The 14128-nt window shown below is 41.6% G+C and overlaps 1 protein-coding gene across 1 annotated transcript in view; it reads left to right on the top strand.

Annotated features, from left to right (window-relative positions):
• Positions 1-11117, top strand: part of trip4 (thyroid hormone receptor interactor 4) — a 134237-nt gene extending 123120 nt beyond the window's left edge. Inside the window, exon 13 of the mRNA XM_061702860.1 lies at positions 10808-11117. Within this exon, the coding sequence (XP_061558844.1) occupies positions 10808-10872 (65 nt within the window). The 3' untranslated portion in view covers positions 10873-11117. The remainder of the gene's footprint in view (positions 1-10807) is intronic.
• Positions 11118-14128: the final 3011 nt, after the last annotated feature.

Here is a 14128-nt window from a genome sequence, read left to right as displayed (position 1 = left end):
TTTTAAGTGGGAGAACTTACACAATTGGTGTCACTAAATACTTTTTTGCCCCACTGTAAATCACCCAGCAGACAAAGATTAGGAGAAATTGGAATCCTCCAGTTCAAAACTGAGGAAAGTTTCTGTGTAACTTGTGACCAGAAGCGCTGTACGGGTGTGCAATGCCAAAGAGCATGAAAATAAGTGTCTGGAGCGTTTTCAGTTCAATGAGTGCATACAGACCCTTTCCCGAAAAGTTGAATATCATGGAAAAGTTTATTTAATTCCATTCAAAAAGTTAAACCTATTGTGGGTTTTATGAGCTGGAAGCCCACATTATGTAAAAATAAACAAATAAAAACTTGAAATTGTTTAAATTGTGGGCCCTGAATCTGTCATCTATGAAAGTTTAACTTTATAAATTATGGAAATAAATAAACTTCCAGTATATTCAGATTTTTGGGAAATTGTATGTTTGATGTTGAATAGCCCAATTTATGCATACTATACTGCGTAACGTGTGATCTATGGAGTACTTTGAACTGGATTAGCTGTAAATTACTGTTTTTTGTCATTGAGAATGTATTTCTACAGATTTGTGCCCAGTAATCATTGTCAGTCGACACTGAGAGGTCTTTTTCCCATTTTGCGATTGGTAAGTGTATTGAATTAGTACTTTAGATTAATTTATATCCTTCTGAAAGGAGTTTTTTATTTGTGAGTAGTTCTAGTATTTTCTGATTTAAAAATAAAAGGGTCGTTCTAGAGTATTCACATGTGTTGAGAATCTCTAGGATTGTTGTTCTTACTCTATAGTATTGAAGAAAGTTTGCACCTCTAATTTGAAATTCTTGGAATAAGATTTCACATGACATGAATGCATTATTTTTGCATAAATGATGTAGACGGTCAATTACACTTTGTTCCCATGTGCTGCATGAAAAGGGGTAGTTCCTAAATCTCAAAATCGGGATTGTGCCAGATTGGGGAGGAATGATATGATGCTTATTGAGATTCTGTATTTGGCTAGCTAAGTGATAGTGTTTGAAGTTGGTTGTATCAAATTCCCCTTCTGTTTTACCATTCTGAAGGATAGCTAGGCTAATTCTATTTTTCTTATTTTTAGAGTAAAATTTTAAAATGGCAGAGTCTAGCATTTGGAACAATTTTAATGTGGGTTTGAATGGGATCATTGAAAATAAATATTCAATTTGTGGTTACATTTTCATTTTTACCGTAGCTATACGCCCTTAAAGTGAGATAGGTAGGCTGTTCGGTTTTAAATCATCACAAATGTTTTCCAGTCGAGGTACGTGATTTAAATTACCTAACTCTGTAAATATTGCTGAGATATTAATGCCTAGGTATTTGATATTCCCTGTCGGTATAGGAAAGTTTGGATTTTGGTCCGAAAGATTCCATGAGTCAGTCGTTATAGGAAGTATTATTGATTTTGACCAAATGATAGCATTTTCTGATAATTGCGAAAATGTCTTCATGAGGTTAAAAACTGGTTGAAGTGATGCCTTAGGTTCTTGTAAATAAAGAAGGATATAATCTGCGTAAAGATTTTGTGTTCCTACACAGAAGTATAGCGACCTTTAATAGTCTTCTGCTGTATTGCTATTGCCATTGGTTCGATAAATAGTGCGAATAGCAGGAGCGAGAGTGGTCATCCTTGTCTAGTTCCACTTTGTAAACTGAAACTTTGTGATCTGACCCCATTTGTGCTGACACTTGCTTTGGGTGAGTTGTATAGCGTTGCAATCCAGTGAATATATGAATCACCAAAGCCAAATTAAAAAGTATGTCAAGGGTTTCAGGACCGCAGTATTCCAAATAATGCCAATTATTGACAGAGTAATATTTAGGGGAAGGCTTTTACACAGAATAGCCTGGAGCTATTTAACATGTACAAAATGGTTTAACGCTCTCCTAGCTCACGCAATCACTGTTCTGCTACACGGCAACTGTAAAATATTTGCTGTGAAAGATATTTTGTGTATGGTTTAAAATAGTAAATGAGTTACTTCCACATATATTCGGATCAGTTACACATTTATAAAGCCTGATTATTAACCTGAGACAGGAATTCAGGTGTTGAATGTAGCACTGCATCAGGAACTGAACCTTACTCATGAAGTACAAGCGGGATTTTCCTTCAAACAATATCATGAAAAAGTAAGAAAATATAATTCATTAAAATGTGTATTACTGTATACTGGTATAGCATTATTATAAATACAATGGTAAAGGGTTCAGGGTGAATTTTTTTAATTTAGTATTGTGAAGTGCATTAATTTTCTGAGGTTATGATTGTGGTTTTTTTTAAGGCCTCTTTATACTCCTGCGGTCGCGTGGCCGACAGCGCCCGCATTGCATCACGTGACCGACGCATATGCGTTACTGTATACAGTAACTATGCGTTCCTTGACACGCACACGGCACAAATTGTCGCCGAGCGCAGAATGCCACGGAGATCATCTCTCGTGGTTGGTCCGTTTGAGTCACATGCTGTGATGACGTACTCCGCTTTCACCTTGGTTCCACGTACCAGCTACGCCACCGCATTCTTGATCGATTTTGCAGTAAACTTAAAGAGGAAACTCCACCCTGTGGTGTCCTCGCCAATACCAGCCGGAGCGACATCCCCGACTTGGAGGAGAACTGCAGCACATTTTCAAAACAGCGCGCATGGGTTGCGCTCGAGTATAAAGGCAAACTGCGCAAGGAATAGCCACAGTGACGTCAGCGCGGTCACCGCCCGCGCGAGTATTAAGAAGCCTTTAGATTTTACAGAGGTTAAGCCTGCGTGGCATTCATACAGTATGTGCCAGTCAATATCAAGTGTCGATCCAACCCAGTTCTGTAACTGACAAGCATACAGTCATGCTTACGTGCCTCACAGTTAAAGCCATGTGCAGTTTTTAGGGAAAACTGGCAGGGGTACAAGCACTTGGTTCATTTATCTTTATCCAAGTTCCTAACTTAACTATTTTATCACACTGTTCATTGAATTGACTTGGGTTGCTACAGCTATGAAAAGACCAGTAAGTGATTCAAAACAATAACAAGTACAGCGCCCTTAACTCTCCTGTGTTATCCCCCAATGAATAAAGAATCCCTAAAGCCTTTTGTACTGCTATCCTGTGTTAATAGGGTTGCAGCAGACTCTTCTTGCATGAGGTTGCTGCTCTTACAGTTGAATGAGCAGTTATTATCCTACGGCAAAGGGTACAATATGCTAATGAACCTGAATGTACTTGAGTGAAATTACTTTTGAGCCATTACCAAATCATAAAATCAGAATAATGCTCACTGTTACCCTTGGAAGACAGGCACAATTTTCAATTGTATTGTTTAGGGATTTACAGGGGCCTTAATCCCTTTTAAGTTTCCTTTCAGAATTAAAAAAAAAAAAAAGAGTTGAAGTTGAAGCTGCTGTTTTCAAGGGAAGTAACATATTCCAGCCATCATAATTTCCTCCCTACTCCACTACTTTAACCCAGCAACACCTTTGCTTTCCATGACTTGTCAGACATTGGTTCTCCTGTGAGTGGTGACGAGCTGTCACGTGCGTGACTAAACCATTTCAACAGCCCACTGTTGGTTGGAGAAATCACTCAGCCATTGCAGTCTGTTAAAACAGCTTCAGGCAACAAGGTTTGGACATGACCAAAAGATGCAGAGAGGCTGTTTCCTTCAGTGGGACGAATGGTTGATGCTTCTCAGAAAGCCCTTGCAAAGAACATGCAAACAAGTCTCAAACAGCACCTTCTCTATTCACTTGTAAATGCACTCGCTCGCGAGCACGGGAAGGGAATGTAAATTAGGTGTGACTAACAGCAAGATGGGAATCCAAGCGGGGGGTTTTCCACTCACTGTTTTGCTGCTGTCTTTTGGCTTCCAGGGTTTATATTCATATCCACTTGAGTGTCATCTGCTTGGTTTCACATTCCAAACTCCATTGGCTGGAGGTTTAGTATCAGAAAAACTGTCATCCATTTGGCAAGGAGATATGTTCTTTTGAGAGCAACTGGCACTGTATTTTGAGCTAGTAACGCCTACATAATCTTGGCGATAAGTACTCGAGACTTTTTTTTTTAAAGACATTCATTCTTTCAATTAGAAAAATCCTATTATATGTTTCACTTGCCCAAGGGCTTTTTAGTGAAATATCACAATAAGTTATGATATATTCAATTAAGCTATCATTTCAGTTTAGTTGACCACAGTATGGTAAACTCTGATTTGGCTTATGTTTCTACTGCAGTGTGTCTTGGTAGCAAAGCAAAATCTTCGTGAGTTGTGTAAATGAAGCTAAGTGAAACACCAATACATTAATGACTATAAAAGGACACACAGTGTGTGCTTATATTATTTTTAAACAGGTGGCACAAACAGCGAGTACCGGCTGGCCAAGCGGAATGCAGCTTTGGTGGTCGCTGAAGCAAAAACCCGGGTCTGGGAGGAGTTTGGTGAGGCTTCCGGACGGCTTTGAGGAAAGTTTGGTCCACCATCCGCCGTCTCAGGAGAGGAAAGCAGTGCACCACCAAGACTGTGTATAGTGGGGATGGGACGCTGCTGACCTCGACTCGGGACGTTGTGAGTCTGTGGGGAGAATACTTCGAAGACCTCCTCAATTCCACCGACACGCCTTCCCATGAGGAAGCAGAGTGTGGGTTCTCTGAGGCGGGCTGTCCTATCTCTGGGTTTGAGGTCACCGAGGTGGTTAAAAAGCTCCTCGGTACGACCGGAGTTAGAGTTTGGTCCGCATATCTGGCAGTAAGTCGGACTCGTTCCCGGTGAGGGTTGGACTCCCCTAAGGCTGCCCTTTGTCAGCGATTCTGTTCATAACTTTTATGGACAGAATTTCAAGGTGCAGCCGAGGCGTAGAGGGGGTCCGGTTTGGTGGCCTCAGTATTGCATCTCTGCTTTTTGCAGATGATGTGGTTCTGTTGGCTTCATCAAGCCGTGAGGTCCAACTCTCACTGGAGCAGTTCGCAGCCGAGTGTGAAGCGGCTGGGATGAGAATCAGCACCTCCAAATCTGAGACCATGGTCCTCCTCCGAAAAAGGGTGGTGTGCCCTCTCTTAGTCAGGGATGAGATCCTGCCCCAAGTGGAGGAGTTCAAGTATCTTGGGGTCTTGTTCACGAGTGAGGGAAGAATGGAACGGGAGATTGACAGGCGGATCGGTGCAGCGTCTGCAGTGATGCGTACTTTGTATCGGTCCGTTGTGGTAAAGAAGGAGCTAAGCCGAAAGGCGAAGCTCTCAATTTACCGGTCGATCTACGTTCTTACCCTCACCTATGGTCACGAGCTGTGGGTCGTGACGGAAAGAACAAGATCCTGGATACAAGCGGCCGAAATGAGTTTCCTCCGCAGGGTGTCCGGGCTCTCCCTTAGAGAGAGGGTGAGAAGCTCGGTCATCCGGGAGGATCTCAAAGTAGAGTCACTGCTCCTCCACAGTGAGAGGAGCCAGATGAGGTGGCTGGGGCATCTGATTCGGATGCCTCCCGGACGCCTCCCTGGTGAGGTGGTCCGGGCATGTCCCACCGGGAGGAGACCCTGGGGACGACCCGGGACTCGCTGGAGAGACTACGTCTTTCGGCTGGTCTGGGAACGCCTCGGGATTCCCCCCGGAAGAGCTGGATGAAGTGGCTGGGGAGAGGGAAGTCTGGGCGTCCCTGCTAAAGCTACTGCCCCCGCGACCTCGGATAAGCGGTAGAAAATTGATGGATGGATGGGTGAAGGTGGCACAAACAAGCAAAAAAAAATGTCATCAAAACATGGTACCACAAATTTTCCATTGTAATAGAGAACGCACAGCAGCATGTTAAGTTTCATCCTACACAAACAAGATATACTGTACCATGTACGGGTACAGTAAAGGCCTCTGTACTTTCACGCTCGCGCGGCCGACAACGCATCAGGTGACCGACAAATAGGCTTGCGCGGCCCCTCTGCGTAGCTTGACGCCCGCACGGCAAAAATTGTTGCTGCGTCGAACGCCGCGGAGATCATCTCTCGTGATTGATCCGTTTTAGTCACATGCTGTGATGACGTACTCAGCATGCCCCTTAGTTCTACACACCAGCTACACCGCCGCCATGGTCGCCATTGTTGTAGCTTTGTTCCTTGTTACTGAAAGGAAAGTAAAAACGGCTAACGGAAATGATCCAAAAGATGCAGAGGAAACTCCACCCTGTGGTGTCCGAGCCAATGCCAGCCGTGGCGACACCCCCAACTTGGAGGTGAACTGCGGTATATTTTCAAAACTGCTCGCTTGGGTTGCGTTCGATTATAAAGGCAAACTATGCGCAGAACAGCCGCAGTGACGTCAGCACGGTCTCCGCCCGTGTAAGTATAAAAAAAGCCTTAAAAGTGCAACAGTACAGGTGAGATATTTTGGGATGCTTTAAAACTAAAACGTTGATGAATGTGCATTTTGCTGAACTGAATCAAACTGTACCACTTGGTTGAAACAGGGCTACAGAAAGCAAAATAATTTCATTTAATATTTGTGTAAATGCATTGATTTTTCATTATCTTGCATTAAAGCAACTACCGGAGACAAATTCCTTGTGTGTTTTTTGGACATACTTGGCAAATAAAGATGATTCTGATTCTGATTGGTCCGTTCTCGTCACATGCTGTGATGACGTACTCAGCGTGCCCCTTCGTTCCACATACCACCTACGCCGCCGCCTTCTCCATCGATTTTGCAGCATAATTAAACGTATCATCTGGTCATCTAGGTCCATTTGTTCTAGCATACACTGTTCCACGGTCGCCGTCAGCGCGAGTATAAGGAAGCCTTTATACATCAGTGTGTATGCCGTTCTTTCAAAGAGAAACGCTAACCAGCAAATCATTATTTAGATTATTAATACAAAGCTGATGGGGGTCTTGCGTGTTATTAATGTCACTGACAGTATCAATCGATGTCTATGCCTATCATAGCCATGGTAAATGTTTTCCTCACGACCGCCCAGGACTTCTCATGCGATTGTGGTTTGCAGCACCGATGAGCTTCAGTCCTCGATGAGGTGCAATGGGAATTTAATTAGTAACTATGTTACACAGTGTTAGGATGTCTGAATACGCATCTGTGTTCAAGAGCTTGTTGTACAATCTTGATGATGGAGACGACCTGTGCTCTTTTTGTGGCCTCCTTTTCTAGCAATCTCCAAGCAGTGCAGCAATCAATGGGAAATTATCTCAGCCAATCGATGGGCTAGCCTTTTATACTTCACCCTCTCTTGAGCTCTCCTGCTGTCCTCCTAAGCCTCTCTCCTCCACACTTCCCTCTCTTTGTCCCCTTGGCAGCTTCACAACCATGAACAATTTTCACCCTCACAGGCGGACTGACCTTGCTCGTGAGATAGTTGAATACATTTGTGCAACCGGTAAATTACCCCCTCTCCAAGTCACATGTTGTTGTTCTTCATATGTATTGAAGGTTTCTGTTTACATTTTTGATGCAGTGTTGAAAAGAAACTGCAGTGTGGTTATTGTTGGGTATTTATATGAATGCAAACATATATAACATTAAAGCTACTTAATTATTTTGGGATGATCAGCTCCTCTACAGTGCTGTTTTATGTTGGTTTTACAGCTCAAAAGATCTTTGTATTATTTGCACCTCTGGGTGCAGCTGGCCAGAGAAATCAATCATCTTTACTGAGGAAAGTGCTTGTCATTGTAACCTTCACCATCTGAATCATTAATTATCTTGAATAACCTTTAAATGTTTGACATGAAATCATGCAACAGACTCAATTGAACTGTTGTAATAAAATATCAATACTATATTTTGATATGACACCAATGAAAAACATTTCCCAAAAGTAAATTGTAGGTTGTTAAGCCAACAAAGCCAGATACCCCCCAAAACTGTCAATGTGAATATATCAGTTTAATATAAATGTCGTTTCCTATGATACAAAACAATGTGGCTGAATGTCATCATTAGTTGGAGAAACCATTGTTTTGTTTAACAAGGTACTACGTAGCTGCAGAAAATCCTCGGATTACGGCTTTTGTTACGCTATCGATGCGTTGCTGTTGCTTGTGCCGTGTATTCTGTTGAGCAGTTTGCTTTAAAATGCAACTGGACAGTGGAACCAGTTTTACATTTAGTAGATTGACTGTTTTTAGCATTTCTACTGAAGCTATAGAATTCTTGAAAGGTTTACTGCGATATATAGAGGCCGTTAGCAGGAAACAACTTGACTGGTTAATTGTCATGCCACGGGCCATTGTTTTCTATTTTGCCCTTTGGTTCATGTGGCATTGTGCCACTGGCTCTCTCCATTGCAGGAATGTCTACTTATGAATACATGGATTTTGTTCTTTAATAATAAAGTGGCTCTATTGAGTTAATGAGCTCTTAACATCTAATATTTATTCCCTCTCAAATAAATGAGTAGAATGACGCTCATGAGTATCATTCACGATGTGAGTCGTCAACTCAATATTCATTTTTGTTCCAGTTGTCTTTCTTTGACGTATTTCCACAGCTAAGCAGCACTTAGTGGCGACAGATCGCTTTGACTGACAGCCGTTCACACGGCTTGGAAATGGTGAGCAAACAGCACTTCTCTCAGGCACCTTGTTTATTGTGCCGCTACCCACTGAGTCTGGCTATAACTTGACAACATGAATAGAGAGCACAAGTGAGACTCACCACCCCTGCCCATAGTGTTTTTCCCCCTTGGGTCAGACATGGCAAAAACAGTGTTGGACAGGCAGAACACACAACAATTATCTGACTGGACACTTAACCCTGGAGTCAAGACAGTTGATCCAAAATCCAGCAGCAGTACTTTTTTTTTTTTTTTTTTTTTTTTTTTACTCTGCAATAATGAGCATACTTTTCAACAGCAACTTCATAAAATCCTTCTTTTTGGAAAAAAATAAATAAAACCCTGCTATTTTCCTCCTGACAAATGTTCTCAAAGTGATAGTAACATTTTATAACCATTGCTATTGCCAAAGCAATGACAGGGTACTGTTTTACAGCGTTTAAATGGCAATGTGCTAAACAGTTTGAGCAGGTGCACTTAACATACAGTATGCTTGGTGATGATATTCGGGCCTGTTCATTCTTAACATAGACAGGCTTATTAGCCCACATATAGACCGTCCTGCTGATGTTTGGATTGGACTTTGGCATCACCTTTCCACTATGACTTGCCTATTGCTTTTCGAAATCATTTACTGTAGACGCACGCTTCGCACATGCCAATTACCGCCCCTGCTTTGGGTGGGTGACATTCATTAGGGTAACAAGAGGCAGTCCATGGATTATCATAATAAAAATGGATTATTTCCTGTCTATTTTATATTGTAGTTTGAATAGAAAAACGCGTTTTGAAAAATTCCCGTTATATGCTAAAACGCTAAATGCGAATTTACTGTGTTGTCCTTCCATCCATTTGCATTAAAAGTAGCTTTAACTCATGATGAATCACAAAACAATGATCACATTATTCATGTATTAACTCAGATTAATCGCCCAATTTATTTTGCCAACACACGCTCCTTTACCTTAACCGCGGATGGATATTTGACATGTGGTCCAGGTTGCTATATGGTCAGTGATCATGTTATTGCTTACGCCAGTGCAAAGATTAGTGAGGAGACGCCGACTGGTGTGCTCAGTGTCAAATATTGCTTAAAAAAAATCACCCCGATGGGACTTTCAAAAAAAAAAAAAAAAAAGTAATTTGCTTATAATGCAGCGCTGACCTCTTTTCATCAAAGCACAAGAAGTTTAAAATACATCTCAAAGCCAAATCTGGTACTATGTGTGTGCCTGTGATTCATCACGATTCATCAAAATCCAAAAGTATGATTAATTGGATTTTAAAAAAATTCAGCGATTGACAGCCCTAATTAAAACATTGCCTTTCGAGTGTATATTTGTAACGATAGTTTCTACTTGAATAGTCAGGGTGTATTAATCCAACGTTTAAAACATGAACACAGTTAGGTTGGTGTTTACAGGCCTTTTAAAAGTCTGTATCCAATTGATTTAATGAAATTGTTTTATAGTCTCTTGTGCACGTTTCTTTTCTCTGTGGTCTGACACAAAAACTCTCCATGAACAAGCAGTAGCCAACAGCAGCATAGAAAAACTGCTTTTCACAGGGGAAAATAAGCCTTATTGGACCCTTGGTGGGAAACCATCTGCTTTATTGGCAGGGTATTCTGTTCTTCACTGAAGCGTGGCATTTAAAAGCATATCAAGTCTTGACCAACATCCTCTCAAATGTTTAATCCCTCATAATTATTATTACAATTGTTAATTGTTAGTCAAACTATGGCAAGCAATCTAAAGTGTTTCCAGTAAAGAAGATCTTGATATTGAGTAAACTTAAGATGCTATAAGACTTGGAAATATTTCACGGTTCAATGACTAGATTAGTGTTTGTTTTGTTGTTTTTGTTTTTCTAAATCCAGCTCTGGGGGGGGTGTCTTTTGACCTGTGCTAGGAGGTCTTTCTTGTCTTTGCGGTGTATGTTACCACTGGATGTACAGCTATACAACCAGATTAAAGGACACTTTATTTTGCTGCCAACAAAGGCTGTATTCTAATCTCTTTTAAACATGGATTAAAGAGTCTCATTGGCCTTTTAGCTCTCTTTCTCTTCTGGGCCCGTCCCTTGGTGCGCCGCTCTCCCATGTCTACCCAAGGCCGCCTCTAATCAGCAGGCCTTGAGCTCTCAGAAAAGGTCACCCTGTCCCTTTGATGGTGTTTTGATTCATCTCTTGCTCTCCCCTTTCCTCCCGCCCTTCCCTTTCACCCCCTTTCTCTCACAGGGAAACTGGAGAGTCAGTACCATCAGGGTGCCAAGAAGGGGCTGGTCGCTTCGGCCACAGAGTGACGTCTCAACAAGCGGAAGGAGGGAGAAGAAACCGACATGTGGGCCACAATCCACTCGTCTGTCTCACATACACATTCACAAGAACAGCGGTGTGTTTACATTGCCAGTAAAGCTCCAAATCCTTCGAACAGCTTTTATTTTCATACGTGCAAATGTGGTGGGAACATTGCACATTCTACTCTGAATCAAAACAACAAAAATGTGATTATTCCTCTACATCAAGTGAATAAAACAGAATTTTAAACTGAGCAAAACAAGTAGCAGTGTCTGCATTCTTCTTTCTTTTTTTTTTTTTTTTTCCTTTCCAAACTCATACATTTACTATAAACAGAAACATGCGTGACTTCTCATAGGCATCTCCAAGGCTGGATTACATCGCATGGTTCAAGTGAGACAGGCACCCACGTAGAACAATTTGTATTTGCCTCGTGGCACCATAAAGAGAAGGGGGGACAAAAACTGAAAATCTTAATCTCACTTCAACTAAAAGTCTATCAAAAAATTGGTTATTGGCATTAATCAGAATTGGACAATTGGACCAATGTAGACAATGTAGAGCCAGGTTAAAATATGCTGAGGAAGTTTGGAAGGTAGTGTAATGGTCCTGGGCACAAATAATAGTACAAATATGCCAGAAGATGGTCAACTCCCTGCAGGACGGACGTTAGTTTAGTGATTCACAGGAAAAGCACAATCTTCCTTCCAAGTGTTTGTCAGTTTAGATACAGCGCATGATTGAGATGGTAAAAAGTAAAAGCAAGACACTGCTATATTTCGAAGACTATTCTTCCATATATCCATCCATCCATTTTCTGAGCCGCTTATCCTCACAAGGGTCTTTTTAGTGTTGGAGCCTATCCCAGCTGTCATCAGAATCAGAATCAGAATCATCTTTATTTGCCAAGTATGTCCAAAACACACAAGGAATTTGCTCCAGGAGGCGGGGTACACCCTGAACTGGTTGCCAGCCAATCGCAGGGCACATACAAACAAACAACCATTCGCACTCACATTCACACCTACGGGCAATTTAGAGTCTCCAATCAACTTACCGTGGATGTTTTTGGGATGTGGGAGGAAACCGGAGTGCCCGGAAAAAACCCACGCAGGCACGGGGAGAACATGCAAACTCCACACAGGCGGGGCCGGGCATTGAACCCCACTCCTCAGAAGTGTGAGGCAGACGATCTAACCAGTCGTCCGCCGTGCCGCGACTATTCTTCTAAATGTTTAATTGAATAGCAGAAAGACAACTTTATTTTCCACACTATCTATAGCTACCATAAGGAGACCACAGAGGAGCAACTATTGGTGGCTTGAGACAGAAAAAGAATAGCAGAGACACCTCCTTTTTATATGCAGCCTGTCATTACCCTCCTAACACCTAAGGCCACGTTTAGACCCACAATAGTTTGCGAGTAAAAACACAGTCTCCTCATTTATTTCAGACAGAGACAATTACTTTAGCACAGTAGGGGTGATTATGCAGAGGGCTTTGGCAAGAGAGGCAGGGTCATCTGAGCACAATCCAAATGGCTTACATTTCTTTCCCACAGTGCAGCAATGTACAGCAAGCCTTAATCACGTCCCTTTGTTTGCCCACTCGAGGTATAAAAGCTTGCATTGTGTGAAACACAGTTTGGATCATTTTGTTGTTCGCTTTACCAACAGTGGAAGCAATCCTCACAGCCATGATCACTTTCATTCCAAGGAGAAGAAACCGCACGGTGATAAACATTGACTCATGCACTTATTGTTAAGCCTGGACTTCTGAATGGTATTTTATCTCGTCGTTAGACATGTGCCAACACGCCCCACGTAAGATAACTCCTGAAGATTTTGTTACATATTCAGTCTAAACCAGCGGTGTCAAACTCATTTTTGTCAAGGGCCACATTGTAGTTATGGTTTCCCTCGGAGGGCCATTACATCTGTGAACCCAGATAAATACATGATGGCCTCATATTATTACACATACACTACAAATTGATGGATAACTTGTTTTGAAATCAGAAGCCAATAAAACATTGCTTGTTCTACTATTAATCCATTTACTTTAAAAGGGGATTGGTAACAAAAAAAAATGCCTGCAATATCTAAATGTTATTAAAAGTGAAGACAATTTTCAGTTTTGGTATTTTAGCAAGATACATAAAGTCCACACACATGATTTGCTCTTGCGGGCCACATTAAATGATCCGGCGGGCCTGATCTGGCCCCCGGGCCTTGAGTTTGAGACCTGTGGTCTCAACATAGCCTCGCAGCAGGTTTATCATGCTCTTCTATCACCAGCGGCACACGTGTCACAACATTTGCGCGTGTCGCTAAAATTGCTATCCACCTTGTCATTATGGGGTAATAGGGACATTTTGACCAGCATTGCGTCTTTCTTCGATGGAGGTTGCAACAGTCGATCCTTTCAAAATAAATATTTACGCTTGTGTTTCGTAATTTTCATCATACTGTGTAGGTGGATGTTGACAAGCTTAAAACCGTGTGAAATTGATGCTGGACGATGTGGCGATTAATTCCCCCTCATGTCGATATTCAGTATGACTCGATATTTATTGTATTAATGTTTATAAATGTATAAAACTGGACCAGACCTAATTTATTTACGTTATAAAGCAAGTTTAATTACCATCAATCTATTATCGTAATCGTTAATAAATTATGGCATCAATATTTGTTATTTTAATGAATTTCTTAGGGCTTGGCTCTGTTGTAGGTGTTCATCACGTAACCCTTAAGTGGCAGCAATGCATTTAAACATGCCCAGTCTGCCGGAAATCACGAAGAAGAAGAAGAAGACACGTGATGTCATGTTAAATGAGCAATGTACAATGCGGTCATCTGTAACATTAAGTGAATAAAACAGAAATACAAGATCGATTCCTGAGAATGCCACATTGAGCAAACGCATAGCTCAGACAGCGACCCGCTGTGAAACAAGGCGATCGCTCATGCAACGAAGCTAGCTGCTAAATGCTAACGTAAACAAGCCCCGAAGAGCACTTTCAATCTTGTCCGTAATCGGCAGACGACTATCTTGTTATCTTCCTGCCTGGTTTACGGAGCGAACACAAAAACACAAGCGCACGCTGGTTTATTTATTAATTGCACTTTGATATTTGCAGGTTAAACCCAACAAAAGCTTATCTTGATTAAGAAAAGTGGGAGGAATGTGTTTTCAAATACAGGAGCTGGAGATTAAATGAGTGAGTGTAAACGATCATCTTGGCAGACATTCCAATGT

This window comes from Phycodurus eques, chromosome 2 (genome assembly GCF_024500275.1).
Source record: "Phycodurus eques isolate BA_2022a chromosome 2, UOR_Pequ_1.1, whole genome shotgun sequence".
Taxonomy (NCBI): domain Eukaryota; kingdom Metazoa; phylum Chordata; class Actinopteri; order Syngnathiformes; family Syngnathidae; genus Phycodurus; species Phycodurus eques.
This window is presented reverse-complemented; position numbering and strand designations above follow the sequence as displayed.